Source organism: Anguilla rostrata, chromosome 6 (genome assembly GCF_018555375.3).
Source record: "Anguilla rostrata isolate EN2019 chromosome 6, ASM1855537v3, whole genome shotgun sequence".
Taxonomy (NCBI): domain Eukaryota; kingdom Metazoa; phylum Chordata; class Actinopteri; order Anguilliformes; family Anguillidae; genus Anguilla; species Anguilla rostrata.
This window is the reverse complement of record NC_057938.1, coordinates 53,136,726-53,156,051: the sequence shown is the minus strand read 5'-3', so window position 1 is coordinate 53,156,051 and position 19,326 is coordinate 53,136,726. Positions and strand designations below refer to the sequence as shown.

At 46.7% G+C, this 19,326-nt stretch overlaps 1 protein-coding gene and 1 long non-coding RNA gene across 2 annotated transcripts in view; one reads left to right on the top strand and one right to left on the bottom strand.

The window, feature by feature from the left end:
* LOC135257613 (monofunctional C1-tetrahydrofolate synthase, mitochondrial-like) overlaps positions 1-13,331 on the bottom strand; it is a 52,704-nt gene extending 39,373 nt beyond the window's left edge. Inside the window, exons 1-7 of the mRNA XM_064340516.1 lie at positions 13,213-13,331; positions 12,522-12,604; positions 11,227-11,324; positions 10,694-10,867; positions 9,262-9,398; positions 8,563-8,609; positions 3,200-3,340 (exon numbers count right to left, since the gene is read on the bottom strand). Coding sequence (XP_064196586.1) covers positions 3,200-3,340; positions 8,563-8,609; positions 9,262-9,398; positions 10,694-10,867; positions 11,227-11,324; positions 12,522-12,572 — 648 coding nt within the window. The 5' untranslated portion in view covers positions 12,573-12,604; positions 13,213-13,331. The remainder of the gene's footprint in view (positions 1-3,199; positions 3,341-8,562; positions 8,610-9,261; positions 9,399-10,693; positions 10,868-11,226; positions 11,325-12,521; positions 12,605-13,212) is intronic.
* A 2,417-nt stretch (positions 13,332-15,748) lies between these two features.
* Positions 15,749-18,354, top strand: LOC135257615 (uncharacterized). The gene is made up of 2 exons (XR_010330692.1): positions 15,749-16,170; positions 16,472-18,354. It is a non-coding gene; the product is annotated as an uncharacterized LOC135257615 (long non-coding RNA).
* Positions 18,355-19,326: the final 972 nt, after the last annotated feature.

The window sequence follows — 19,326 nt, the reverse complement described above, 5'->3', positions numbered from 1 at the left end:
TCCTTCCAGACTTCCCGCCAACTTCTGCTCCTCATCGTTTAATCAGCCTGAGTGACCCAACACTTTAGCTAGCTATCGCTACATTCGTGAACGCTAACCGTCAACCGCCCTCCAAGAGTGGCCAAAGCATCCAGATAATCAGTCTGAGATTATAAAGGGTCTTTTCAACGCCAAATTATAGCGACACGTTGGTCTTCTGCAGTTACACTGCCAAAATTTCAGGGCAATATCTGGTTATCATATCCATAAATGATTCATGGTTCTTATCGTGGAGCAAAAATGCAGAATGTATGCTTTCGTAACTTTTTGTCCGTCCAAAAATATGAAGTGCTTTTTTTTCCAACATTTACAATAATGGACTTGCTGGCAGAAGCATTGCGTGTAATAAATTTATTCTAAGCCTCTCAGTTCATTTCTGATATGCACAGTGGGGTGGGGATATGTCTACTGCATCTCACAAGGGCTTTAGGACCCTGTAATGTAAATGCCAAGTCCATACAACTTCTTTTTCCCCCTCACAAAAGATGTTGGAGGCCTAATTTTAAGAATAACGACACAAATGGGGACAAGTCAAAATGGAATAAGTTCCATCTACAGGGTCACAAAGATGAAAAGAAAACCAAAATGCACAACCGGCTTATCAGACAGTCCCATGACATCACCCGCAATACATCATTTCCCTTTTGGCCAGGTCCAAGTGCTATAAATCGTAAATGCTGATTTTTTTGGGCGATTAATTCAGTGAGGGCTGGGGAAGCTTTCATCATAACTCAGCTGACAATGAAACAGAGTTTTCACATCCAGGCAGAACGCGTTTGTAGCGACGCCTCTTTTTTTAAAAATTCCCCGTTATCCAAAAACTAGCATTTGGAAAGAATCAGGAGTTTCACCCACAGAACGCCCCAAGGGGGGTAAAAAACATGCAGACTTTCGCCATTTACTGGGGGGGGGGGGGATTTCAAAACGCTGCGTTCGTTCCGTCTGAAACCAATAAAGCCGTTGAGGCGGGAAGACGACGGCGAGGCCCCGTTGGCCCAGCGGGCGCGAAATCCGCCGTTTCCGGCGGTAACCGCAGACAGGTGTTCCCGGAATGAGACGCACAGCGAGGCGGAGCGCCTGTCCCGAGGCGGAGCGCCTGTCCCGAGGCGGAGCGCCCGTCCCGAGGCGGAGCGCCTGTCCCGAGGCGGAGCGCCTGTCCCGAGGCGGCGGTTCTTTCAGAGCTCCGCGTCTCGACATCCGAAGTCTCGTACGTAACGGCGTTCATAAGCCTTCGTAAGCGTTAATAACTGTTCATAACCAGTATCATTACCGTTAATACCTCATTGCCGCCAACAGTACATATTTAACTTTTACATTTTAATTTTAACTTGCATTCCGCGGTTGCATTTGTAAGACTGATGAAATCCTTGTGTGACCCATTTACTGTATGTGAACGGGGGGGGTGGAGGCACTATTAAAGGGTGGAGGACTTTTATTAAACTCAGGCTAATAAACTGCAGAGAAAAATCGAAGGGAAAGATGTGGAAAGGTCAGCGTTGGATCGGGGAGCGTTATAAAGCACAGCCCGAGGGCTCGTTCCAAACGCTTATTTTACCCGTCTCTTCGGTCCTTGACTGACCCGGAAATCGATCGAGGGCCGCCATTTTGAAGGACACTCCAAACCCATTAAATGCTCCCTGAAGGAGCTAAGAGGGAGGAGCTTGGAGGCTCCCGAAGGACGCTTGAGCAAGGAAACACAAGTGCATCCTTTGCGAAGGTTTTTTTTTTTTTTAAACGCGTGACATATAAATGATCGTTCTGTGGATTCACCTCTCCCCATCTGCAACGTCTGTAATTGACACGGGTTCAAACACAGGCTCGAAAGAGCAAGGACGTTCCATTTGCTTAATTACACGTTTCCTCGATTCCTCCGCCCTCGCGTCCTTTCCTTGCTTCCTTTCCTTGCGTCCTCCGACGGGTGGAGCCAAGGAGCTAGGAAAGGACGCAAGGAAAGGAAGCAAGGAGGTAAAAAATAAATAAATAAATAAGCGATTGGAATGAGCCCAGAGTGTGCGAGCCTTCCACACGGCCGTTTGAAAAACCCGAACCCCACGTGACTCAACGCACACCGAACACCGGAACTCCAGAACCGACGGATTACCGGCGTGTTTACTACCATCGCGTGGCGCAGGCTTCCGCTAGCGGCTAACCGGCCTCGACTCCGTCCGCTACCGTTAAGTTACACCCCCCCCCGGCCCGCGCAGGAGAGCCACCGGCTGTTAACAGGCAGACCAGCACGGGAGAAGGGGGGGGGGGACAGGCGAAGAAAAAAAGAAAAAAAGGAAAGCGAGCTCCTAAATCACAGAGCAAGCAGCGTGGTTGGTATGATTTATTGATGCTGGGAGGCAGTCTGCTGCTGGCCTGTTCTGTGTTCGCTCCCTCGCTGTGGGAGGGCGTGGGGGGTGAATTTAGGTTACGCCCAGGTCAGAAACGGGGGACTTCCCGCTCGCATCACTCCGCGCCTTCACCGCGGTCAAAACACGCGAATTAGAAACGTGTTCCTCTGTTTAAAAATAAAACGGCTTTGAAAATGTTTGCGGACAGTTTTCTTAATCTTTTGCACTGTGTCGGGTTGTGACGAATACATGGTTTAGAATGTTTTTCACTGAACATTCTAACGCTTGATTGATTGATTGAGAGCAATGGAGTTCTAGAACACTGACTCAGAATGTTTTTTTAAATTTTTTTAAAACTTGCTCTTCAAAGGGTTAAAAGGCAGTATTTCTGCAACAGAAACATGACCCTCTTTTTATGGTATCTGGCAGTTATATGGAGGGTCATATTCTGTTGAAATATACCTCAGGTGTGATCCATCAGTTGCAGTTAGTACACCTGGGGGGGGGGGGGGGATTACCTATGAATGTAGACTACAGCCAAAGGGATTTTGGTGTTAAGAAATATCCTGTCCAGCGAGGGGAAGCAGAAAACCTTGCTGTTATGCTGCGCTGTTCAGTGAAAGGACGCCCAGTCCAGCCGTTCTCAACACGTTAACAGCCCTAAAGCCCGCGCTTATTGGTGACATCGACTTCACGCAGCACCTTCTGAAGGTTCTGGAAGGCCTGGATCGCCAGTTCCAGTCACACCACAGAACGCGCGCGCTGGCTAGTGTTAACGCCTGGCCGACGACGCAGCTGAGCGTCTGTACACTGCAGGCGTGCGCCAGGTCGTCCGCGGTGACGGGCCGTCCCGTCCGGCTGGTCCCCACCACCATGCGGCCGAGCCTCTCCTTCATGTCGGCCAGCCCGTCGGTCAGAGCCAGGATGGCCATGATCTCGCTGGCGACGGCGATGTCGAACTGGGTCTGCGGAGCGAGAGGGGGGGGGGGGTATAAGGGTGAAACCGGGGAGAAGCATCGCCCCACCGAAACCGAACCGCCTTTTTCGGGTTAAAGGGTCACTCGCGTACCTCCCGCACGTGGCCCTTCTCGGTGTTCGCCTGTCCGACGGTTATCTTTCTCAGAAAACGGTCGTTGGTATCGACCACTGAGAAATGGGGGGAGAAGAAAAACAACATTTGTTAGGCGGTTTTGTGAAACAGATTGTGAACGTAATCCTACAATTTTCTTAACTGCATTTTCTATAATTGAATTCTATTTCAGTCTGTCTTTGTTTCCACTGAACTCACGGAGCTGCAACTCAGTTGTGTTGTACTGGCACAATGACGGTAAAGGACCTGAAATGAATTGAATTCTGATGCTGATGTAGGAGACACTACTGGTGATTGAAAGCAAATAACTTATAGAACTCTGAATTAGAATTTAGAATTTTTTTTCCAAAAGCCTACTGTTCAGAGTTAAAGGCACTGAAGTCATTCAGCACAAACCATGAAAAAACAAAATGGCTGCCGCCATCTTGCCTTTTCAAGAAAAATCGGTGTTTCCTGGTGAACCCCGTGGCTTTTAAACAGAGCAGTCCTCTTTGGAGGGGAAATGTTTGGACAGTAATAAGGGATTGCACTGCCGTCACTGCCGGCAATCTCTGTCAAAACAGAGAGAACTCGGAACACGTGTGTAAGCTGAGGCGTTTGGACGGTCAGAACAAGTTCCTCTGGTAGAGAGGGGGGATGGAAAGGTCAGTTTATATTAAAACTCGACCATGGTGAAGGGGAAAAACCGAAAATCCCGAGGTCCTTATCGTTGAATTTAACGGCCTGCACTTCAGGAGGAGCGTAGTTTCGCACTAAAACGAGGGGGGAGGGGGGCAGGGCAGGGCAGGGGGGAGGTTGTGTTTATGTTCCTTTTGTAGACCCTAAAGGAAAGCTGACTTTAATTTACTAGCCCCCCTCTCTAGACGTGCACTCCTGAACCTCGAGAGTAAATACCCCCATCAGTCAATGAGGACTTTCCATTGTGATCCTGGGGGGAAGTAAGAACAACAGTGGTACTCCTTCCCCCCACGTCTGTGCAAGGGGCACCCCCCGAAAACAGCTGGCTGTGGGACCCCCCTCCCTCCCAGCCTGCAGTAGGTTAGTGTCGTGGAGCAAACCGCCACATCGTTATGAACGCACCAGTGGGGACGGGCGATCGTAAAAAATACGCCGCGCGTGTGTCTCACTGAGGGATTGTGGGGGATGCGCTCACGCTCTCCTGACTCATCAGGGAACACGGGACGGCGTGCGGATGCCACTGACACCGGGGGGGCTGTGGGGGGGGCGTTTAACCCGCTCCCTTTTTCATTTCCTCCCAATACACCTCCCCCTCCACCCACCCACCACCACCACCACCCCCCGCCACCCACCACCACCCCACCCCTTCCCCTCCCCCACCCACCCACGCACCACTCCCACCGACCTCTCAGCTTCGATGGACACGCGTGGACTGCCCCCACGCGGCTCTCTTCCTCCCCCCTCGACCAGAAACGCAGGCTCTCCCCCTTACTCTCTGCCACGGACCTTTACGTCCCAAAGTCCAGCGCCAACAGCACCAATCCACCAGGCGGCATCATCATACAATCCCAGCCAACTCGAAGACAATCACACGCGTACAGCTCAATCACACGCCTATAATCACGCAATCACACGCCTACCATCATACAATCCACACGCCTAACATCACACAATCCACACGCCTAACATCACACAATCCACACGCCTACCATCATACAATCATATGCTTAACATCTAGTACACGCGTGGTAAATCAGAGATATTATTCCAGACTAGCGGTCCTCAGTCCTGAACAGGTTTATTTTGGCAGGGGTACGAGCCGCTGTCCTCTCTCCGCCATGTGGGTGGACAAATGACCCCTGACCCTCCACCAGAAGACACTCAGCCTCACTGCCCTGTCGTTTCCAAGGGGATGCGCACTACGGCAACCCATTCTCACTTAAACTTATTTATTTTTTTATTTTTTTTTTAACCCCTTTGTGAACCATCCCACTCACACCACTGCTGTGAGGACTTTTTTAACAGCCCCAGAGTCCCCACCCGATCTGGACGAATCCGGTTTGGACACCATGGAAACCAAAAAAAGAAAACAACAGAGCCTGAAACCATTACGGTCAAACAGAAGAAAAAAAAGAAAAGTGTTTCGGTGACTGCAAAGGGGAGCCGGTTACTGTCAGTACCAGCCCAGCCCAAAGGACACCGGCCTGCCCTCTTAAAACACCAGTCACAACCACAGAGCTTTACTGCCTCTGAGAGACCCATCCTTTTAGCGATGGGGAGGCGCTGCGGCTAGGGCAGTGAGAGTTATAACCAAAGGGGTTGCAGGCTTGAATCCAGGTGGGGGCGCACAGCTGCTGTGCCCTTGAGAAAGACGTCCGTGCTGAAGAGCTTCGTGGGACAGCCTCCAGGTTGACGGACCGATAAGATATGGTGGTGGGTGAGGTGAGTTCCCCTTCACTGTAAAGCACTTTGAGCATATGGAAAAGTGCTATATAAATGTAATTATTATTAATAATAATAATAATAATAATAATAATAATAATAATAATAATAAGATGCGTAAGGTCTAGATGACGGATCATTTGCTTCGGAAAACGATAATGTAATCCGTTGTTTTTCCCCTCCCCTGATCGCCCTGTTCTCTCTCCGGTTCCGTCTGGACGAACAGCACGCCCTCCGCACTTATGAATGTTTCACGCCCCTGAACTTTTCAACTCGGGCACAGCGAAGCTGGGCTGTCCCCAAACATCCTTCTGTTAGCGGGTCCCAGCGAGCCGCTCGGTCTAAGTTGGTCCCCGCCTCTGACTTTTGACTGGGCTTGTGCTCTTACTCAAATTCGACACAGTTCTAGTTCTTTCTTCAGGAAAATAACGCAAAATTAAAGCAAAAAAAATAAATAAAACTGAGGATGGAAGTCCTCTATGCCCCTCAAAAGACCTTCACAGGCAAGATGATGTCCCGCTAAGCATTTTCATCGGAGGCCATTTGATTTCCTTCTCAACGAGGCCACCTACTGGCAGCCTTCAAAACTGCATCTGAAATGCATTTCCAAACTGACCGTACACATGCCATTTAAACGAATCAATGAAATTGATCACTTCGCTCATAAATTTACAAAGAGCACGGTAATAGATAGACAGACAGATTGATTGATTATCGTCCTCTGTGAGGAAATTCTTCTTCACGATCGGTGCCAAAAAATATGAACATATCGAGTCATTGACTAACAGCAAACTTTGACGTGCACTTACCTGTAGTCTGGCTATCTGTATGGGGGAGAACCTTCTGGAACCGTTCACAGTGGGAACCAGTCTGTTAAACAAAGCCTGATAAGAGCGTGGGGGAGGAGAGAGACAACGTGTCAGATTCGCACGTAAACCCGCGCGCGGTTCGTAGAAACACTCAGAACTCTGGATTACTCAGAAACAGGAGTCAGGGGTGACCCGTTCCAGAACCTTATCTTATTTTAAAGCAGGGCTGTCGAATCTTATCTGAGAAATGGCCGGCGTGGGTGCATCCGATTCAAGTGATGAGCTAATCGTCCTCTTCAATCAAGACCTCGATAAGTTCAATCGAGTGTCATGCCGTTGGCCTAAAGCAAAAACATGCACCCACACCCTTTTCGGATAAGATTGGACACCCCTGCTTTAAAGGCTACGTACTTGCTAGCTCTCTTTCTACGTGCGTCTAGGCTGTGTTCCAGCGTGTTAAATACCCAGAAGGCTGTGTTCCTGTGTGTTAAACTACACTCTATAAGAGGCTTGTTATACAGGGGTTTAAATACCCAGAAGGCTGTGTTCCTGTGTGTTAAATACCCAGAAGGCTGTGTTCCAGCGTGTTAAATACCCAGAAGGCTGTGTTCCTGTGTGTTAAATACCCAGAAGGCTGTGTTCCAGCGTGTTAAATACCCATAAGGCTGTGTTCCCCTGTGTTAAATACCCATAAGGCTGTGTTCCCCTGTGTTAAATACCCAGAAGGCTGTGTTCCTGTGTGTTAAATACCCAGAAGGCTGTGTTCCAGCGTGTTAAATACCCAGAAGGCTGTGTTCCAGCGTGTTAAATACCCAGAAGGCTGTGTTCCCAGACCAAGCGTCGTTAAATACCAGAAGGCTGTGTTCCAGCGTGTTAAATACCCAGAAGGCTGTGTTCCAGCATGTTAAATACCAGAAGGCTGTGTTTCCGTGTGTTAAATACCCAATAGGTTTCATGTGTTCTACAGGGTGTTCCAGCGTGAACCGCTCTGTGGCCTCCAGTGTTTGATTCGGCTCTAATTCGGCTGAGCGCCCCCCCCCCCCCGGGGTCCCCCGCTCACCTTGTCCGACTGCGTGGCCTCGTGCAGCATGCGGGCGTCCACGGCCGCCGCCACCAGGTTATTGGCGGCTGTGATGGCGTGAATGTCCCCCGTCAGGTGGAGGTTGAACTGCGGACAGACGACGGTCCGTTGGCCAAAAAAACCAACGTGGAAGTTCTCGGCGAATAAACGTACAAATACAACAACGGTCACAGGGAACTTTAGATTCTGCCTTCGAGCTAAAACTGATGTGTGCGTACGGATATGTGAATGTATATGTAAACGTACTCCAGCACAGTGGATTTGAAATGAAACGATGAATATCAGACTAAAGTGCGGACGGTCAGCTCATCTCAGAAACCCGCCCGCATCGCTACCGTGGGCGAACATCGTGAAAAGCTGGACGTGTGTGTTTGTGCTCACGTGGACGTCCACGCCTCTGGAGCTTCGCAGAGGGTCACATTTATATCATTACTCTGCTCTAAATTGGAGGCCATCTTAAGAGACACAAGGCGATTCTGTTCAGCTCTTGGCCTTCACAAGATGGACCCAGAGCACGACACGCATCTAATAAAAGAGACAAAATGGGCCAAATGGGAGCATTTACTAAATGCTGGAAGACCGAACCCGAGTGATTTGTTCTTTCAGAGTCTGCAAACAGCATCTGAGGTGAATTACAGGCACTGAAACAGAGAGGGGATGTCGCAGGAAATAAAGCTCCCCATGAAAAGCGATTTGTGAAGCTGCAGTGGAGCAGGGTCATGTGACAGGGTTCTGAAGCTACTGTGGGTGGGTGGGGGGGTGGTGATGGACCGGGTCATGTGACAGGGGTGACACAAGGCTGCTTACCTCCTCCATGGGGATGACCTGGGCGTAACCCCCTCCGGCCGCACCCCCTGTGAAGAGGGGATTGTGGGAAATGGTGGTTAGGGGCCACGTACTGCTCTTGACCGACTGACTCGCTCACTAAATGCTGCTAATCGGGTCTTTATTTGCTTAATTGGTCACGTTCCACCGCCTCTTACCAACGATCGCTGGATTTAGAGTGCCTACAGTGACACCATGAGGCTAAGGACTGAAATGCAGGTTAAATGTTTCCCTGGTCAAACGTTCAGGAAAACCATCCCTAATAATCATAATAGCACTGAGGCGTGTTTTGTATTGTACAGAAGAACTTGGTGACGCTAGGACAGGGATACTTTAAAAAAAAAATAGTACTGCTGGATTTCCTCTCTATCTGAGAGTTCATTGACTGAATAAATCCACTGAATGTCATTGATTGAATAAGGCCTGAGATTTAACTCCGCTGGCGTTCCAGGTTTAAATCAGTCCTGTAGAGGGGAAAATGAAAACCAGCAGCACTACTGACCAGATCTGAGTATCACTGAACTGCGCTCACAATAACAGGACAGATTTATTTCCGTAAAAAAGCATTTTGTGCCACAGACCTGGATGAGAAGTTATATATAAGTAAATAAAGAAAGGATAATTAAATAATAATGCAGCAGAACAGGCCGTATCGGGGTGCCAGGCTGTGGCGGGGCTCACCTTTGACCCCAAAAGTGGGCCCCTGGGAGGGCTGTCGCAGACAGGCGAAGGAGCTGAGCTTGAGGTGGGCCGTCAGGGCCTGGACCAGCCCGATGGTGACCGTGCTCTTCCCCTCTCCCAGAGGGGTGGGGGTTATCCTGGGGGGGTAGGGGGAGACAGAGAAGGGAGGGAAATTTTAAAGAAATGAATGCTGAGGAGGTCAGAATTGAACGTTACCTTCGTATTTCTCCCGGGCACTTGTTGGCGCCCCAGTGCGGTCACAAGCGAAAGGGACCTGCGCACGGCTGTCCTCCTGAGTGCTGATTGGCTCTTTGCAGCACCCACATGGGAGTGGGGGGTGCGCGTTTGGGGGGGGGGGGGCAGTCAAGAACAACAGAGGCCCATCTGTGCAGCTGGGACTCCAGGCTTCCTTCTCGGGGGCTCGGTAGGGGATGGGTTTGGGGAAGGGGGGGGGGGGGGGGGCACAGGGGGAACACGCTTTCTTGGCAGAGCTGTACAAAGGCATGTCTGCCGCTGACATTAATTTCGGCGGGGTCCTGGGTAACAAAGAGAGCACCGTCAGAGTGGGGGGGGGGGGCTCGGTTGTTCCCTCCAGTCCGCCAAAGTAGGGGCCCCCTCCTTCCCCAAAATTCTAGGAGCACAAGCCCCAACCTTGCCGGGTCCCCCCGTCCTATCAGACTCACTGCTATTCACGCAGAGATAAAAGGGGCGCACAGCACCCCCCTGAAAGGACCTGCCAAAAAGATAAGCCCCCCCCCACCACCACCACCCCTACTTGTTTCAAAGGAACGGTAGTTAGCAAGGGGGGCGGGTCTATCGAACTGGGGCGGCGAGTTGAAAAGAAGCTCTCTCACTACATCGCTCCCACATTATGGCTCTGTGCCCGAGGGGGGGGGGGAGTTTGGGAGGGGTGGGGGTCTGCATAATGGTCAGGATCATGTACCCACGGTAGCTGCGAGGGGGGGGAAGAGGCAGCAAGCAGTGTTAGCGCACGCCATCTCATCCACCAATGGATGTTCAAAAAAAAAAAAAACACCAGATGAGATCTTCACTCTGCTATTTCACTGAAGCATTGCAAAGGAACAACAACAGTAAAATAGATTAAAAAGAAAATAAAATGAATAAAACAGACTTAAAAACAGAGCCACAAAACAAAGACCAAAGCAGGAACTTTAACTGAAAGCCGGTCTGTGCAGGTGAGGCTTGGAAGGGTCGACAGAGCCCATGGATCTTAAGTACAGAGGGAGGCTATTCCACAGTTTGGGGGCCACTGTTGCAAAACATGGTCCCCCAAAAACAATAACAATAATAATAGAGTTATTATTACAGTTAAAAATTGAGTTATGGGTAACTGAGTTCCTTTCTGACCACACCCATTCAGTGGCTTTCACGGAGACTGCAAAAGGATGATGGGAAGTGCGTCTTCACTCACCCGGCCACCAGCACATATTTCCCATCAGGCTGTGCTCTCAGCCGGTGCAGGAGGGACAGGCGCACCTTGGCCTTGGCGCGGCCGTAGGCTTCCAGCTCGTCCGACAGCAGGCCGATCTCCCTGGCGAGCAGGTCGATGGCCTTCGGCGTCTGGCCCCGCGAAATCTCGATGTCGCTGAGGGTTCGCCGAGAGACGGAGAAACGGTTTCAGACGGGCATCTCTCCTGCTCACAGAGCACCTCGCTCAGTAATGAACCGCAGTGACAGTGTTTCTCCACTAGAGGGCCAAAAGGCCATTCCATTGTCCATTCATTAGGCAGGAGTGACATCACAACCACAAAATGGGTGGAGATACTGGAACTGATTGGAACCTTCTGGAACACAAAGCCAGTGACTGACATGACAGGATAGCCCCGCCCACTTTGGCACCGACCACGCCTCTCCCATTCCATCGCTGCCCATTCAGGACGAGTTAAAGGAGGCAGGTGAGAACGTTTGCGTCGGGAGCCGGGGGCGTGGCCGGGTAAGAGTTACCTGGGCACAGGTGAGAGAGGCTGCAGTTTGAGGCTGCGCAGGGTCCACGGCCGGTACTGCTGCTCCTGCATCCACCTGCGGCTGCTCTTCACCACATTCTGCAGGGGGGGACACCACCTCACAAACCAACCCAAAATACTGACAAAGGGCCTGTGTCCCACCATCATCTGTCCCCAACTTTCACTTACAAAAAAACTGCAAGCCTTTCACTTATTCTTCACAGACTTGTGAAGTTCGGCAAATGAGTTTTAGGGATCGCTGCTGAACTCAAACCAAACTGCTTTTGCGAAGTAAAAACAATCGCCAGCGCTTGTAATTGTTTGACAGAGTGAAGGACAAGTGCTGATTGGCTCTCAGCCATAGCCTTTCACCGTGCTTACTCCCTGCAGTGCTCTGCTATGCAGATGTTTAACCGTCAGACACACATCTGACCTCCCTCTGGGTGTGATGCTGTTGGCAGGCTGCTTGGTTGCCATTTCAAGCTCACATTTACGTCATTCCAAAGGTGTTTCTTTGCAAAAAAAAAATATATAAACTGTGACCGCAAAGATTACATTCCTTACAAATGTTTAAAATGTTTATGAATTGTATCTTTCATCAAGTATCTATTCTCACTATATGTGCTGTGGATACGATAGTTTTCCCAAATAACACGGTCATTTAATGAAAGCAGCTCTTCAGCTGTGTTAAGAGCATTTTTTATCTGCTCAACGCGGGACAGTGGGATTTGCCTGGGCAGCCAGCTGGTGTTAGACTCTGTCCTCCCTTATCCGAAGTCCTGAAACTGGTTCCATTTATGGTCCTAAAAATGTCTTTTTTATCCAAAACCATTAAAAAAAAATGGGCAAAACTAGCCCGAGGGTCTTGTCCAGTGATATTCACCATCTGCTGTGTAGGCTGGTTTTCGTTTTCACCGTGTCAGCTTTGAGCAGTAAATGAACTTTATCTGGCAGGTCCTCGCTTAATCTGCTGAAAGTTACGCGTGACAGATGTGCGGTTGGATGGGCGTTTGCGCTGCTAACGTTGCTTCGTTGTCGGCCGCGGGCCCAACGAGCGAATTCGGTGCAGCTGTGCTGCCTCAGTTAAGCCGATTTGGGTTGTGGGCGTGGTGCTTTTTTTCAAAGTCAGTGTTCTAGAACCCCAGCAGCAATTGTGACATCATTAGAACGTTCAGTTAAGGAAGTTCTAAAATGACGTCTGTGACCTCGCGCCAGTGTGGGGGTTACGGGTGAATGCTGATTGCGTACAGGCCTGGGACCGCGAGCCGGGGGAGGAGGAGGACGGGCGGGCTGTACCTGGATCCTCAACGCCGCGGCCAAAGATCCCACGCCCGGCGCCACGGACATCTCCACCGCCGTACCCGCTGCCCCGAGCTCCTCTGGGAAAGGAAAGAGAAGGAGAGAAAAACGCAGAGTAAGAGTCAGGTCTTTCTTTTCTGTCTTTCGCCAAAAAATTTTTTTGTTGGTTTATCAACTGTAGACTTTACAAAGGGACTTGGTGCTGCAGTCTGAAGGTGTCAGTAAGATATTCTCGGGGGCGGGGGGTTGGGGGGGGGGGACAGAAAAATGGTTTAAATATTTTAAATAAACAAAAATATTTTGCAATGAAAATATTTTCAAAAATAGTATTTATTTTATTTTTTATTGAATGTACCTTGTCGTGGAGATTTTGGCAGAGTAGAATATATGGTTCTTGAGATTAGGACCACAGAGGAAATTAATTGCTGGGTCTCAGGAGGATAGATGGGATAGATTTGAGGTGACTGGGCATGGCTAGAGGTGTGTGGTACCTGACACTACTGCAGTGAGATGTTTGGGTGTGGCCAGAGGTGCGGTACCTGACACTAGTGCAGTGAGGTATTTGGGCGTGGCAGAGCTGTGTGGTATCTGACACCAGAGCAGTAAGGTGTTTGGGCGTGGCAGGAGGTGTGTGGTATCTGACACCAGAGCAGTAAGGTGTTTGGGCGTGGCAGGAGGTGTGTGGTACCTGACACTAGAGCAGGGCCGCAGTTTATGACAGCTGCCCCGGGCCGCACCCACGCGGGGGGTACGCTCGCCCGTCCTGCGCTGGCCAGCACAATGACATCAGCCTGCAGGACCTGGGGGAGGGGGGGGGTGAGAAAAGGTGATGTCACCCAGGCAACCCACGCTAATTACCATCCAGAATTGCCCGCTTTCAGTTTACCGATGACTTTACTTGGCACACAAGCAAGGGGGAAAAAAACTAAGATTTAACCTGACATCAAAAGTCTTAAATCCCTGACTGACTACTTCTTCCAAGACTAATTAACCCTTTGAAGAGTAGGAATGTTTTTTTTCAAAATACCTAAGTCAGTGTTCTAGAACTCCATCGCTTTCAGTCACCAGCAGTGGTTGTTGCACCAGCGTTAGAATGTTCAGTTACAGTAAAAACATTCTAATCACATATTTGTGATCTCACACCTTAAAGGGTTAAATAAATACAACGGCATACAGAAATTAAAGGGTGCAAGCATCAGGTCCCCGTACAAGTCAAGTCAAGTGCAGGCACACACAAAGACATTTCACGTGTTTTTATGACTAGAAATTTGCAAAGTTAAATAGTGTCATTCCCCCGATTAAATAAGTATTTGTCAGATTAAACCTAACAGACAGCCCCACCGAGGAGTTCATCAGCCCTCAGCAAAGACAGATAAAGGACTGTTGAGACGTGGTTGGCCAAGTGTGGTAAAACACGAAGCACTTATCATCGTTATCATTCAGCTCATGTAAACCAGTGGTTCCCAAAGTCAGCCCAGGCCCTAGCAACCCCCCCCCCCCCCACATTGTGCTTGTTGAGCCATTTTGCTAACAAGTAAACGGGTCATTTTTAACTGGTTTTTTAACTGAAATTTAAGACTGAGGTGACTCAGTAGGCTCCTAATTGGTGAAAGTGTGGACACCTGGCCACAACTGAAAGACAACGCAAATGATAATGAGCCAAGCCTGCATTGTGTTGATCAGTTTAAGAGGAAAAATTATGAAAGAACTTAAACACATGTTCAACAATTATCAAGCATATTCTTTAATTTGATTTATTTAAGAATCTAATTTAAACAAAATTAACAGCTTGTTCAAATTCTGGGACTGAAATTGTGGTTGGAACGAAAGCCAGCATAGAGTGGGGGGACCTAGGACCAAGTTCGAGAAGCACTGATGCAAACAACAAGTAATGTTAGCATAGTTACCTCTCAGCTCATTTAGACCACCTTATTACCATAATCATCTTTCTTTAAAAACATACTCAGGACTCAGTTAGCATTTTAGCATCATAGAATTGTAATGAAAACAGTTGACTTTCAACTGCCTGAAATATAAATTAATTTAAGTTCACTACAAGTATTGTAATTTAACTGCTCACCACAAGCATCCAAACATGCTACCCACACCACCACCGGCCTGTACTTTGACAACCAGTCAAACCATGAATAACTGTTTCATATAAACTTTCTGTTTTATTGATTCAATTCCAACATATTTTAACTTTTTTAAACTTTCACCCTCAGAAAACTTTATCCATCATTGACCCACATAAGGTTCTTCAACCAAAGAACGAAATTCATTTCCAAGCATAAGTCCTTGTACTCATTTCAAGTGCTCACTGACATTCAGTAATACTACAAATCATAATAATAATTTTCCCCGAAAACTTAATCGTCAGTCCCACCCAATTTTATGACTGAACAGAAATAAATATGCATCAGATAAAGGGAAAGAGAAAATAAATTTCCAAAGCTTTTTAAACACAAACTTGTGTGCATACTCTTAGACACATATAATATCTCATGGTACACAAACTCTGAAACACAAACTCACAGCTTGGCAGTGTGCAATACTTGCATTTAATATCCTCAACTTCACCTGTCATGAATAGCTGTTTCAAAGACGGGACTTTGTTAAAATACTTTGTTTCAGCTATTCAAAATATGAAGGGCACATGAAACGCAATAAAGTAGCCTAAGATGCGACAAATATGAGTCGTTATCGCAATTCGGAACACGTCACAATTGTTCTGCAAAACCACAAACCAGGATTAAAGCGTTAAAAGGTGATAAGCTCATTTTAGCAAGAAAATAAATTTTACATATCATACCGGTTGAATTTTGGCTGCTTTGCTTAGGGAACAGACTGTGTAGTCTTCCCCGGGAATAAGACGGCACAGACAGACCAATGGCTGCAGTGTTCTGTCAGAAATCTTTGAGATATTTCTAACTACTAACTGTAGTTCAGCAGTCATGATCGTTGATGAAGTATCTGTGTAAAATTCTAAAAACATCCGAGAGTCAGTTCAGAGTGATGTTTTATACATATGGCACTGCCCACAGCTATTTTTAACATTGTGATTATACTCTGATTCTGAAGTCATGTTTATTTCAATTAAAGGACTGTGTTTTGCTATTATTAATGGACAGGGACTCTATCGAGGGGGGGCCGGGGCAACCGGGCACATAGTCCCGGGCCCTGGAGAGGGGGGGCAATGGTCTGTTAAAGTATGATATATATTATTGTCCCGGGAATAAGATAATAATAATATAATTTTGACCAACTTTTCACCCTGCAGCCTTGTTAATTGATGCCCTCCCCTCTTTCCCCATTCGGTTTGCAAAGCTGACATCACTTTTATTACCTATCAGTCTTTCATACATCTTTTTTTTAGCACACCGCTGAATTTGCTTCTGAGATTACAATAATCACAATACAATGCAGAACTGTCCAGGGTGTATTCCTGCCTCTCGCCCAATGCATTCTGGGATAGGCTGGGGAACTTCCCGCGACCCTGACTGGGAGTAAGTGGGTATAGATAATGGATGGATCGATAGAGAATAGAATGCAAATGAGAGAGCCCTTACTGAAATAACAGACCAGAGGAAAGTATAAAATGAACTGCGAGATGACGCTCCCTCATGTCTGACTGGAGGTTCCACAGGTGAGCATTACTTGACTTTTCATGTTTTAAAATTTTTATTAGCTTTTAAAGGGTGAGGAAAATATTTTACTAATAACCACTGTGCATTCTGTGATGCTCTTTAGAAGTACCCTCAAAAAAGGCTAAACATTTCAAGTACGTATTGAAGTAAATTTTGTCTGCAACTGCAAAATCATGGCTAATATTCCAGTGTATACCCAGCTTAAGTAGGATGTACATTTTATATTCAGTGTATGTGCAGTGTATGCAGTGCCCTGGGCCATAGTACTGCTATATTTTGAATGTTTACAGACCGAGAGAGAGAGAGAGAGAGAGAGAGAACGCGTGGAGAGAACGCAAGCAGCACCGGCCACGATGACCTCATCCATGACATCAGCGCTTGTGATCAGCATCCTGCTGCAAGTCGTCCGTCAGACCTGCGCTCAAGACCCCACGAGAATATTTCTCATCCTGGACAACAACAATTTTGACCAGCAATATAAGCCGATCTTGAAAGATCTCACTAATGCACCTATTCAACTGAGGCACAACGGGGTACGCTTTTCAGAAAGCATACCTCCGAAGGTTAACGCGGTGGGGCATAAAACTCTGTATATTAGTGCAATGTTTAGTGAGGATACAAAAGGTGAGAAACTGACCTGGGGAGAAGGTAAATCTGCAGAGGACCTAGCTACAATAGTCAGTGAAATTTTCTCTGGGAGTCAAGAGCTCTTTGTCACGGTCGTGTTCCCTGAAATATGCTTAAAGACTTTCTGGGGTTACAAGTTTGTTGCAACATTTGAGGCAAAGGTTCAAGGGTCAAACAGAAATATTGGTATTGGAATCCCAAGAGTAAAAATCTATTTATTTGTCAATCAAGAAAGGGAAAATAATATAGAAGGTGAAATAAACAAGACTCCTGTTTCAAATACTATATGGGATAATACCGTGAACAGCATTTTCTTTAAACTTGAAGAGAACGAGTTGGCACTGTTCTCATCTAAAGAAAACTTGTGGATTCAAAAGCCAGACGTACGTTTTGATTCCGTTTTCAAAGGGTTGCAAAAAATGAAAATTGAGGAAGCTGAAAGCGTTACAGTTGTCATAAAAGCAGAATGTGTTAACAAGTACAGCGAAGATAATGTTGCTGACGCAGTGCACAGTATTTTGGGGACAACGGGGCACGAACATCAGCGAATTAAAATCGAGCTCAAATGTTTGTCTGTGAACCGTCCCAATCAAGAAGAGCACTTGTCAAATACCCTAATTGATCAACTTAAAAACAAGTTCAATAGGGCATCCATCTATGGAAAGAGACCCAGTGTTGTTATACACATGGCCACCAAGGACTTTGAAAATGATGTGAAACGAAAATTAAAGGTGGGACGCAGGACACATTTATATGCAAGTTTACAGGGCACTCGTGTAACAATATTTGATGCAAAAAACAAAATTGTGGAAACGCCAATCGAGGCCATCAAATCGGCTGAAGAAGTTTCATTACAGGTCAATTGTCACAGTAATTTTGAATCAGAAATTTCAAGAAACCTCCCAACAATCTGTGGTCAGTCCCCTACTGAATTGGCGCAGTCAGTAAAAAACCTCTTCTCTGGTATAGATGGTTCAGTCCTGGATAAGAAATGGATTGAACTGAGATTGTACGCTTGTAATTCCGGTACCACAACAGGCAAAACATATGTTGGAACATTTTTGGATACACTGAAGAAACACATTATTGATGAAGTTTTATCCTTTGTTGGATGGATTACACAACAAAACAAAGAAGTTATAATTGCTGTACCCATGCAGTTAAAATACTATGCCGAAGATATCCTTCAAAATAAATATCCTGAGGAACTGAAGGATTTAAGAAAACAAAGCCTAGGAATGTGGCAATTGGATCGTCTTATGTATGCCTATGAGCACAACATATACGGCAGGTTCACTATTCGGACCAAATTGGATGGCACAGAATACATAACATTTCCAGTCCTACCAGCCACAGAATATGGGGTCTACAAGTTAAAAAATTCCTAGAAGCTAGATTATTAACCATGTTGTTATGGGCCCCATTTGTCCAATCAAACATTGGCTTTGTAGCTGCTGGGGAGGACCGCAGTAGAAAGTAGAGAATATGATAAATTTAGCCCAAGTAGAAAATTTAGCTCATCTGACTTTGATTGAGAAACCACACCAGAAACCTATGAATACAATAAAAGAGTGGAACGATATACTGGGATTGACTGTCTTTGTAAAATGGCAGCTGTTCCATTGTCAGTCCAGGGTTCTATTGTGATGTCATGGTCCTACCGTGATGTCATCCCTTTGATGCAGTGTGAGTGTGCTTCAGCTTTGACCGATTTATGCCTATTTGTTTTCTCAAATCTATATACTTATTCATTCAAGTTCTGCTGAGCTGATGTTTCTGCTTAAGGCACCAAATAAAAAAACTGAAAGAAAACTTGAGCAGTTTGATTTGGGAATCACATACATGAGCCTCATTGATATTTTTCTACAAATCACTTAAAGGATTTATTTCTGAACCATGACAATGCAGTTCAGTGGTGGTACAGAGGGTAGTCTATGGGAAGTCAATTTTTTGACATATCTGTCAAAGATGTTCTGTTCTAAGGAATATCCATACAGTTAATGGTCAGAATGAGATGTCTATTTTTTCTATTGATAAATAAATGGTTAGATAGGACACTTGCCATATATATACATGTCTGAAAAAATACACAATTCAACTGTAGCAAAACTTTTACTCCACAGTGATGCAAATCCAGAGAGCTGCCATTATTGTACTAGATGTGAGCTCTGAACAGATGAGGTGTAAGTCCAACACTTGCAGATCAAATCAAATGTCCAGAGCAAGATTCCACTGTTCCAAGTACAATTAAAAACAAAATCTGGGTTACTTAAATACTATATGCACAAGACGTAAACTTGCCTTTTAAATCAATCTAAACAATTAATGATGATAAAATCCCAAGTGACCCTGTGGCAGTAACTGGTATTACATCACATGCGAGCACTGACCCAGTAGCACAGCGCAAATAAGAAAAAATGACTTCAGATTATTTTCAGAATTAAAATAAACTCTGGCTCCCGGATGAGTACTCATATCAGGGTCCATGTACGTTGCTTTGATAAAAGCGTCTGCTAAATAAATGTTGT